Source organism: Hippocampus zosterae, chromosome 11, assembly GCF_025434085.1.
Source record: "Hippocampus zosterae strain Florida chromosome 11, ASM2543408v3, whole genome shotgun sequence".
Taxonomy (NCBI): domain Eukaryota; kingdom Metazoa; phylum Chordata; class Actinopteri; order Syngnathiformes; family Syngnathidae; genus Hippocampus; species Hippocampus zosterae.
Window position 1 is genome coordinate 19120203 of NC_067461.1, and position 12054 is coordinate 19132256.

The 12054-nt window shown below is 39.9% G+C and overlaps 1 protein-coding gene and 1 long non-coding RNA gene across 4 annotated transcripts in view; one reads left to right on the forward strand and one right to left on the reverse strand.

Moving 5' to 3' along the window:
- The window catches only part of LOC127610684 (stromal membrane-associated protein 1-like), a 73348-nt gene that overhangs the window by 15548 nt on the left and 45746 nt on the right, over positions 1-12054 (forward strand). For all 3 annotated transcript variants that reach the window (XM_052081121.1, XM_052081122.1, XM_052081123.1), the window contains 2 exons: positions 6929-7014; positions 9885-9960. In XM_052081121.1, the coding sequence (XP_051937081.1) occupies positions 6929-7014; positions 9885-9960 (162 nt within the window). The remainder of the gene's footprint in view (positions 1-6928; positions 7015-9884; positions 9961-12054) is intronic.
- On the reverse strand, positions 1133-3436 carry LOC127610751 (uncharacterized). Its single transcript, XR_007965022.1, has 5 exons — positions 3362-3436; positions 2917-2988; positions 2470-2541; positions 2023-2094; positions 1133-1642 (listed from the first exon to the last, which is right to left on the reverse strand). It is a non-coding gene; the product is annotated as an uncharacterized LOC127610751 (long non-coding RNA).

Genomic DNA, 12054 nt, shown 5'->3' on the forward strand with positions numbered 1-12054 from the left:
CAATATGGGGACATTCGAACACAGGCTCTCCAGAGTTAGGTTAAGACAAAAGTCATGTCACCTGAAACACACTCAGGTTTTTCAGGTCTGAAGAAATATGAGGACATGACGACTGAAATTATGGAGAGTCTATGTTTCTGACTTATAACTTCTCCTGTGTTTGTCAAAGAAAGCTGAAAACTCAAACCTAGTATATCATGATAAGAAGTAGTAACCTGTGGTAAGAATGAAGTGGATCTCTCATTCCATTCATGGTCTCCAGAGGGTTCAGTCAGGTCACTTGGTGTCTGGAACACTGGAACATAACATTACGGTGTCAAAATATTCAGCATTCTTCATTCTGACCAGTTAAGAAATGAATAAATATTAATTATCATTGAACATTGCTCACGGGAGAGTTTGGGATGAATATACCACACTATAGAAAGTTAACACTGTTCAGTTCTGTGGAACAGCAATATGGGGACATTCGAACACAGGCTCTCCAGAGTTAGGTTAAGACAAAAGTCATGTCACCTGAAACACACTCAGGTTTTTCAGGTCTGAAGAAATATGAGGACATGACGACTGAAATCATGGAGAGTCCATGTTTCTGACTTATAACTTCTCCTGTGTTTGTCAAAGAAAGCTGAAAACTCAAACCTAGTATATCATGACAAGAAGTAGTAACCTGTTGTAAGGATGAAGTGTATCTATCATTCCATTCATGGTCTCCAGAGGGTTCAGTCAGGTCACTTGGTGTCTGCAACATAACATTACGGTGTCAAAATATTCAGCATTCTTCATTTTGACCAGTTAAGAAATGAATAAATATTAATTATCATTGAACATTGCTCACGGGAGAGTTTGGGATGAATATACCACACTATAGAAAGTTAACACTGTTCAGTTCTGTGGAACAGCAATATGGGGACATTCGAACACAGGCTCTCCAGAGTTAGGTTAAGACAAAAGTCATGTCACCTGAAACACACTCAGGTTTTTCAGGTCTGAAGAAATATGAGGACATGACGACTGAAATCATGGAGAGTCTATGTTTCTGACTTATAACTTCTCCTGTGTTTGTCAAAGAAAGCTGAAAACTCAAACCTAGTATATCATGATAAGAAGTAGTAACCTGTTGTAAGAATGAAGTGGATCTCTCACTCCATTCATGGTCTCCAGAGGGTTCAGTCAGGTCACTTGGTGTCTGCAACATAACATCACGGTGTCAAAATATTCAGCATTCTTCATTCTGACCAGTTAAGAAATGAATAAATATTAATTATCATTGAACATTGCTCACGGGAGAGTTTGGGATGAATATACCACACAATAGAAAGTTAACACTGTTCAGTTCTGTGGAACAGCAATATGGGGACATTCGAACACAGGCTCTCCAGAGTTAGGTTAAGACAAAAGTCATGTCACCTGAAACACACTCAGGTTTTTCAGGTCTGAAGAAATATGAGGACATGACGACTGAAATCATGGAGAGTCCATGTTTCTGATTTATAACTTCTCCTGTGTTTGTCAAAGAAAGCTGAAAACTCAAACCTAGTATATAATGATAAGACGTAGTAACCTGTTGTAAGGAAGAAGTGGATCTTCCACTCCTTTCTTGATCTTCAAAAGGTTTCATCAGGATCGGAACACTTGGTGTCTGCAACATAGCAACAGTGCAGTGTCAGAAATATTCAAATTTATTCATCCTGATTAGTTAATAAATGAATAAACATTGTTATTCATTGAACATCGCTCACAGGAGGGTTTTGGGATTAATATAAGACACTATAGAAAGTTAACACTGTTCAGCTCTGTGTAACAGCAATATGGGGACATTCGAACACAGGCTCTCCAGAGTTAAGTCCAGACAAAAATCATATCACCTGAAACACACTCCGGTTTTTCAGGTCTAAAGAAATATGAGGACATGACGACTGAAATCATGGAGAGTCCATGTTTCTGATTTATAACTTCTTCTGTGTTTGTCAAAGAAAGCTGAAAACTCAAACCTAGTATATCATGACAAGAAGTAGTAACCTGTTGTAAGGATGAAGTGTATCTATCATTCCATTCATGGTCTCCAGAGGGTTCAGTCAGGTCACTTGGTGTCTGCAACATAACATTACGGTGTCAAAATATTCAGCATTCTTCATTTTGACCAGTTAAGAAATGAATAAATATTAATTATCATTGAACATTGCTCATGGGAGAGTTTGGGATGAATATACCACACTATAGAAAGTTAACACTGTTCAGTTCTATGGAACAGCAATATGGGGACATTCGAACACAGGCTCTCCAGAGTTAGGTTAAGACAAAAGTCATGTCACCTGAAACACACTCAGGTTTTTCAGGTCTGAAGAAATATGAGGACATGACGACTGAAATCATGGAGAGTCTATGTTTCTGACTTATAACTTCTCCTGTGTTTGTCAAAGAAAGCTGAAAACTCAAACCTAGTATATCATGATAAGAAGTAGTAACCTGTTGTAAGAATGAAGTGGATCTCTCACTCCATTCATGGTCTCCAGAGGGTTCAGTCAGGTCACTTGGTGTCTGCAACATAACATCACGGTGTCAAAGTATTCAGCATTCTTCATTCTGACCAGTTAAGAAATGAATAAATATTAATTATCATTGAACATTGCTCACGGGAGAGTTTGGGATGAATATACCACACTATAGAAAGTTAACACTGTTCAGTTCTGTGGAACAGCAATATGGGGACATTCGAACACAGGCTCTCCAGAGTTAGGTTAAGACAAAAGTCATGTCACCTGAAACACACTCAGGTTTTTCAGGTCTGAAGAAATATGAGGACATGACGACTGAAATCATGGAGAGTCTATGTTTCTGATTTAGAACTTCTCCTGTGTTTGTCAAAGAAAGCTGAAAACTCAAACCTAGTATATCATGATAAGAAGTAGTAACCTGTTGAAAGGATGAAGTGGATCTCTCACTCCATTCATGGTCTCCAGAGGGTTCAGTCAGGTCACTTGGTGTCTGCAACATAACATTACGGTGTCAAAATATTCAGCATTCTTCATTCTGACCAGTTAAGAAATGAATAAATATTAATTATCATTGAACATTGCTCACAGGAGAGTTTGGGAATAATGTACCACACTAGAAAGTTAACACTGTTCTTCTCTGTGGAACAGCAATATGGGGACATTTAGACACAGCCTCTCCAGAGTTAGGTTAAGACAAAAGTCATGACACCTGAAACACACTCAGGTTTTTCAGGTCTAAAGAAATATGAGGACATGACGACTGAAATCATGGAGAGTCCATGTTTCTGATTTATAACTTCTCCTGTGTTTGTCAAAGAAAGCTGATAACTCAAACCTAGTATATCATGACAAGAAGTAGTAACCTGTTGTAAGGATGAAGTGTATCTATCATTCCATTCATGGTCTCCAGAGGGTTCAGTCAGGTCACTCGGTGTCTGCAACATAACATTACGGTGTCAAAATATTCAGCATTCTTCATTTTGACCAGTTAAGAAATGAATAAATATTAATTATCATTGAACATTGCTCACGGGAGAGTTCGGGATGAATATACCACACTATAGAAAGTTAACACTGTTCAGTTCTGTGGAACAGCAATATGGGGACATTCGAACACAGGCTCTCCAGAGTTAGGTTAAGACAAAAGTCATGTCACCTGAAACACACTCAGGTTTTTCAGGTCTGAAGAAATATGAGGACATGACGACTGAAATTATGGAGAGTCTATGTTTCTGACTTATAACTTCTCCTGTGTTTGTCAAAGAAAGCTGAAAACTCAAACCTAGTATAGCATGATAAGAAGTAGTAACCTGTTGTAAGAATGAAGTGGATCTCTCATTCCATTCATGGTCTCCAGAGGGTTCAGTCAGGTCACTTGGTGTCTGGAACATAACATTACGGTGTCAAAATATTCAGCATTCTTCATTCTGACCATTTAAGAAATGAATAAACATTAATTATCATTGAACATTGCTCACGGGAGAGTTTGGGATGAATATACCACACTATAGAAAGTTAAAACTGTTCAGTTCTGTGGTACAGCAATATGGGGACATTCGAACGCAGGCTCACCAGATGTTAGGTTAAGGCAAAAGTCATGTCACCTGAAACACACTCGGGTTTTTCAGGTCTAAAGAAATATGAGGAAATGACGACTGAAATCATGGAGAGTCCATGTTTCTGATTTATAACTTCTCCTGTGTTTGTCAAAGAAAGCTGAAAACTCAAACCTAGTATATCATGATAAGAAGTAGTAACCTGTTGTAAGGATGAAGTGGATCTCTCACTCCCTTCTTGGTCTCCAGAAGGTTCAGTCAAGATCCCGTCACTTGGTGTCTGCAACATAACACCATTACGGTGCCATTACGGGACATTCGAACACAGGCTCTCCAGTGTTAGGTCCAGACAAAAGTCATTTCACCTGATCACACTCAGGTTTTTCAGCAACATTACAGTATCAGAAATATTCTAAAAAGTATTCTACAGTAACTGGGAAGTATGAGGGCATGACTGAAATCATGAAAATCAACATTATAGCAACCATAGAGTGTCAGAAATATGTCGTAGTTACATGACTTTTGAATAAATTAAACTTCATACACAGCACAAGCCGGCTCTTTATGGTAGTTACCACTGTACAGCTCTTATAGCTAACAATTTCAGGACAACAGACATGACTGAGTTCAAATAATAAAGACAACACCCGAAACATACTCTTTCAGACTAAAACAATGTAATGACTGAAAAATAATTCCGGTGACCATTCGTTGTTTTCAACTAAGTAGAGACTTTTGATGGGCAGTACAAATTGCTGATAAAAATGTGGATTTGTCAAACAGCTACCACAGCCTTCTTCAATCAGGTGAAATAAGCATTATGAAGGAAGTTTAAAGGCATCTAATTTTCCTCGACTATTACGGATGTATGCGTTTTTATGAATTGTGATATTTGGTGAAGCACAATATTTTAACAGAAGCCGAATAATTTCTATTTCTATTTTTTCATTCCAAGATATTCCTAGTTCTACATGGCAATACAATATTCTCAATAATTGAATGATAATGGCTGCTAAACATTTTCTTCAAAAGTACTTCAATTATTTTTGCTCCAATATGATCAATGGCATAAAAAATATGCTGTTTATTGTGACAGTTTTGGGGTAAATACAATGTACAAATAAAATCTGTCACTGTGACAGGCTTTGGTTGCAGCTCTTGTCATATGCTTGCGGTAGCCATAAGAATTAGATAGCAGGTAGATTGATAGCATACCTTTATAATCATTGATCCACTGGGCTTTCAAACAAGGCTTGTTGACTCCAGATAAAAGGAGCAGCCTCAGATTCAGGGCTCAGTCTGGTTCTTCTTTGTGACATTATCACCACCAGTAAACATCTACAATGGAAAGTGAGAAGAAGTCAGCCAGACAAGCAAGCACAATATTATGGCAGCACTTATTTTGGCTCAAAAAGTACTGAGCCAAAGGAATATTATTTTCTTCCTCAAAAATACAAAAATTCATTTCATCAAACATTTGCTGGTCAGACTAATAGATTCGGGCAAACCATTTGTCAGGCAGATAACAATGTAAAATTAAAATAGAGTAACACAATATTGTCTTGACCAAATGTACCAACAAAGCTGAATTCTGCTATAATTTCATTGCAAACGTTTGTTTGTTTTTTCATTGAAACGGTGTACAATTGAATCAGCACAAGAATAAACAGTGTAAATACACCGGGCTTAGCGTAAATGCTAGAAGTGCCTGGCCCACTTTCATTAGGCTACCTGTACTAACTAATTTAAATTAACTGCAATCGAATAAAACAAATACTGCACTGAAATAAACATATGGTACCAAAACCAAGTTCCACAGACTGTGTTGTTAAAGATTTAGAAAAGTTTTCCAGAACCTTGCCTGCAGGACATGTCCACATTACTTTTACTGGAAGCTTATTAGCATGCTAACGATCGAGCTAGCTAGCTAGCTAGCTGTCTTATTGAATCATATTACCTTTGGTGGGCACTGTTAAACACGGTTATATTGAACAACTTCTATGTTGCGGTAAGATAAATGAAAAGGAATTGCTTACCCGATGGTCATCCACGCGTGGTCGTGTTTGAGAGTAGGATTGTCTGGCTGCTTCACATGTTGGATTTTGTGTGACTGCTAATTGATGTGACTTATCAGGACGAGGGCGGGGAAAATGTGTGAGTCAGTCCGAAAAAGATGACATTTGAGGTCCTGCACAATGACGTCACTGAAAGTGTGTTAAAAGTGTGTTAAGTACCGAAGTTGGCCACTAGTTTTCCAAATGAAAAGTGAGTCGAAAGTTAAACACACTTAAACACACAATTTCTGAAAATTGTGCTCTTTCAGGACATCACTTATTTTTGGTGTGGGAGTATCCTCGTGAGCTCTAGAGTAGTGTAGACTGCGTGGAAATATGAGGACGCGAAAAATGTCCTCATTTTTCCACAGGTCCTCATTGTGAAGGTGTGTTATCATAAAATTGTCCTGAGATGTCATGAATACAAACGCACACACACACACACACACACACACACACACACACACACACACACACACACACACACACACACACACACACACACACACACACACAGATTTGACAAGGCACAGAGCTTTAATTATATGAGTTAAAAAAGCACCCAAGGGGACCTGAGCCACGCTGAGTGACAGCAACCACACCTCCCAGTGTGGAGGCCCCACAAGAGAAAACACTGGCTCTTTTAAAAAAAAAAAAATCCAGATTCCTGATTATTCTGACGTTTTCTTGATCATCACCACACGTATCCCTGTCCCAATCTGGCCTTGATATATAGGGTCAATATGTATTTCATTGTATTTTTTTGTTGTCTCTCTTATGAATAATAGTTCACTACTAATGCATTGTTTTCTCTTCTCAGAGTATGGTGGACATGGGTAACGGTCGGGCCAAACAGCTGTATGAAGCCCACCTTCCAGAGAACTTCAGTCGGCCACAAACTGACCAGTATCCTGCTAATGCAAGCAGCTAGTGCTGGGTCTTGCACATTCAGGCATTTAAAGTCAGTTACTGTATACCGCATACAGATCCTGTCCTTTCAGCATCCACTGCACATCCGAGAGTAAAAAGTTGCGACTGCTGAGGCATTAATGCACGGCTAGCTCAGACTGTGTATGACAATGTTACAAGTTTGCCCTTTTCTGCTTTACAAGATGAGACATTTGCGTGGTTAACACAGCAGCAAATCTTCATCATTCCATCAGCAGACCGTAATGAATAATTAATTACACAGTTGGAAATGGCGCTTCAATAACGTATTTTTAATCGAGCAGGTTGGTGTGTGTGCCCCCATCATTCTTCACAGAGCAGTTACCATTCTAGATCTGTATTGCAAGTTCAAAAACGGCGTTAGACGTTACAACTGGTGTCCTTTGTCTGATTGTCTTGGTTCTACCGAGGTGTGGAGAGAAGCCTGCGGATTTGCTGTTTCCAGACGACATGGTCTCTCTGTGACCTTCAGAGTTTGCTCCGATGCTTCGCCGCTGACTGTTTAGCCGCGGGAATGAGAATCCGCACGTCCAAATCTGAGGTTCACGGAAAAGGGTAGATGGAGTCCTCCGGTTTAGGAGTGAATCATGAGCGAAATCATATTTTATGAGGGGTGGAAAGTTGAAGTGTGAGATTTCATGGTGTTTGCGAAAATACTTGAGCTTACAGGCATGGTTCCCAATTTGATGGCCAAGCTATGGGCTACTGAGCGAAGGGACAAGGTCACGGAAACAAGCTGGAGAAATTGGTTTCCGCTGCAGGGTGTCTGGGCTCGCCCTTTGAGATATGGTGAGGAGTTTGGTCATCCCGGAGGCACAGTGGGCGCTTACGCTTGCAGTTTGTTTCTCAGGTCTGGACCAAAGCAGGCAATCCTACTTTTGGTCCTGATTCACATCGTATTCATAATGGCATGGGTAAAAGTTGTCCTTTGAAAAGCGTATGGATAAAGTCTTTGTTCAGTTCGACAGCACTTGGGATGAAAGCCAAACTCAGTGCTGCGTTTAGTGCTGAGTGTGGCAGTGCCGCAAGCTCGCTGACGTACACTCCTTTGATTTGTGTTTGTATTGCTTTTTAGATATCGCCTATCCGGTGTTCTTTCTTTGCACACGCATACAGAAAATACTGTCACGCGCTTGGAATTCTAACGCCTCGAGGACGTACAGTTTTGCGCAGTCATATGAACACTGCTATACTGTATGTCTGTGCAGCATTTAGACTTCAGTCGTACTGCAGCATTTTTTTTTGGGGAACAAGACCATATTTTATATTCTTGATCCAGTGGATCGGTTTAGACGGGAACATTCACATATTCTCATTCGAACCTCCCCTTTCAGAGTAATTGGACCAGAGTTCATTTTAAATGATCAATATAAGGCCAAGTTAATAGTTGATTTTTTAACTACTTATTTTTTGCTGATCTATTTTTTATCTTTTTATTTTTTAAATAAAATACATTTCGGTCATTATATTTAAAATGTTATAAAGTCCCCAGTTATACAATACAATACATGCTGATTTATATAGCGCTTTCACAACAGCGGCAGCTGTAACAAAGCGCTTAACAAAACAGTTAACATAAAGTAAAATAATAAACACAACACATAACATAAAACACGGACAATCGTGCAGTCCTAACCACTTTTCCGTCACTCGCTTCGTTGTTTGAAGCAGTTTGAGATGAAAGAGGAGAGAATCAAAGTGTCCTTTAACCAGTGGATCAGAGACGTCATGCTCAAAATGTGCACACGTCGGCTACAAGCTAAGTTTCAAAGTCAACAAGAAGCTGTAGCATCCATTGACGAAAAAAGAGATTGGTTCACTTCTCCAGTCCCATGGAAATCCATTTCAATTCCAAGCGGCGAGACTCTGTTCCAAATATGCATCGGCGCTCTGCGCCAACGATCCTCTCTCCTCATCCTCAACTTCAGCAGCCATTCATCCAGCCGCACCAATGCCGACTGTCCAACAGCGCCGACATCTCCACTGAACAAAACGGGGTTGTGAAAAATACTGCCCATTACAGGCGCAAAAAACACAAGCGCCCCAAGTCTGTCCAGCACCGACAGTCAATGGCGCCGACAAAAAAAAAAAAAAAAGTTATAAAATTATCGACCTCTCTGGTATCACAAAGAGTGTTGCACTTCATCAATGCATTGCGCCAACGCTTCGTTGGCCAAACAGAAAGTCCACATTTTTGTTTTGTATTCCGAAATTCACATTTTTGATCCCTACAACACTTTACATGCCAACAATGCCAAGGGCTCTCTTTGCATGAAATGAGGAGCACTTCAGTTTGGCATTGGCGCTTGAAGCTCTCAGTGGATACTCATAGTGCCAGAGGCTCTGGAAAAGAAATCTATTTTAAATCCAACGCCTCACTCCCTTGGAAAACAATGGCTACACACGACAGTGGCTTTACGCTTCAATGTCAGGAACTTACTGGAGAGGATAATAATTAATGACCTTCACTTTGTGGGGAGTTCGGGCCATATTTCCCCAACATTTACAATTGGATGATCAGATCTGTGCTTCAAAAGTTCTAAACAGCCGCTAATATCAGACTGATTATTAATTTTTGGTATCTTCCCTCAGTAATTCTTTGAACATTCACATTGACCAACATCAAAGGCACCTACGGTTGCATGATCATACTCAAGTATACTGTACATTTTTAGTACATTCGCCTGAACTACATCTTGTATAAAATGTTGATCACCTACAGTACATGGTAGAAAAATTTGAGATTTTTTTTCAGTGTTGAATTTCATATTAATTTATTGATTGTGCACAACTAAGCAAGACTTCCAGTCCTGAACTGAAATTCTCAGGTCTGTGGAAGTATTTATCCGTGACAAGTATGAGAGGAAAAAATACTACGACAAAGAGTCCCTGGCTACAAATTTGGTGAGTATAGATCTTATTTTTTGTTATTGTTGACAAATCTTTATACAACTGCCATGAGGTGAACCTGCACGAGGATGCAGCATGCATTTTTCATGTACCGTATTTTCACGACTTTGAGGCGCCATTAAAAGTCTTACATTTTCTCCAAAATGGACAGGACTGCTTATAATGCGGAACGTCTTGTGTATGCGCTGAGTTCCAAAACCTGACTGACAGCCGACACGCTGTTTATATAGAGAAAAGGCGGACGTGAGTGAGGACAGGCATGCGGTGAAGAAGTCCGCCAATGAGTGAAGGGTGGGCGTGTAAGTGGACGCTAAAGGGACACCCCTGGCAGGTACCAACACCTGTATAAAGTGTGGGTATGTGCATTATTGCAAAACAACTTTGGTTTTGGTTTCTAAGAACCCCCGAAAATAAATTCTACAAAGAGACACGCCTACGAAGCTCAGTTCAAACTTCAAGCCATCGGTTATGCTTTTGGCATGCGTGCCCATCTCACAGCAGCCGTGAAAAACCAAGTCAAGCAAATGAACTCTGAGCTTGCCGTCATTGCCGGAAGCTTGACTAAAGAACTCCAACCGCTGGACATCGGCATCAACCGGGCGTTCAAAGTAAAGTTGCGAGCGGCATGGGAACAATGGATGATCGATGGCAAACACAACTTTACAAAGAGTGAGAGGCAGCGAGTTATGCCACAATTTGCGAATGGATTGTGGCTGCTTGGATGAACGTGTCTGCTTGCACTGTTGTTCGAGCTTTTGGCAAAGCCGGCATCATCTCTGTGGAGCCACATGGCAATGAGAGTGACTCTGACAACGAGAGGGTACTTGCACAATTGTTCAATTCTGATACAGAAGATGAGGACTTTGATGGATTTCTGGGTGATGATTGATCGAAAAACGTGAGGACATTGTAAGATGGCTAAATAAAATACAACCAAACTCAGTTTTGCTTCCGTTGCCTTTTTAAAAACGTGTTTTTAGCGTGTATCCGTATGTCTTGGCATGCTATCGTATGCTTCAAGCTAACGTGTTTATAGCATGCGCGCATGCATGCCGTATGTTTAAGCTGGCATATGTTTTACCACTGTAATTTTTTTCTGCGTTTTGTCTATGTGTCAAATACAGAAATAGCACCCGTTAATGAGACTGCGCCCAACAATACGGTGCGCCGAATGGTCGTGAAAATACGTTACTACCGGAGACAAATTCCTTGTGTGTTCTACATACTTGGCCAATAAAGATGATTCTGATTCTGATATCTGCCCCAAATCCCAAACCGTTAAATGCTAAACAACACCTTCTTATGGAATAACTTCCAAGTTTTGTACACACATGTAATTTCTACACATATCCAAATAACCGTATTTTCCGCAATATAAGGCACACCTAAAAACATTCAATTTTCCCAAAAGTCGACAGTGCGCCCTATAATCCGATGAGCCTTATGGATGGTGTTAAAGTCTCTTTCTGCCCGACACTAATTGACATGTGCATTCGCCAACACACCCCTCAAACAAACAGACTACTTTGTGAGCTCTGCGCAGCCATTATGATATGACGATGATACGAAAAGCATAGTTAACTATTGACTAAACGAAGGAAGAAGGAGACAAGCAAGACTTCTCAGGATATTAAGCCCCTTGTGGGTTTGTGTGCCTTTTTGTTGAATCAATTGTTTTCACAACTTTGTCTTTCATTTGTTTTGTAATGGCATTTGTTTTTATATGTTTCAAGTCCGTGTTTGTTTATTACAGCTACAGCAGTTGAAGCCTTGATAAAAATAAAGCTGTATTGTATTTTAGTGTATTCCCTTTAGCGTAGCCTCATCTAGTGAATGCATAGCGCAACCGTGGTCACTATTGTAGCTTCGATTCTATGCGCCTTATAATGGCTTGCACCCTATATATAAAAACTGTTTTAAAATAGACCAATCGTTGACGGTGTGCCTTATAATCCGAAGCGCCTTATAGTGTGGAAAATAGGGGAAATAAGTCACCGTCCCATTGCTTCAATGTGGAAAAATCTAAATGTACTTTACTGACAAAAAAAGTAAAAGTCAACGTTTTTTGTGTTTTGTACATAGGCCTCC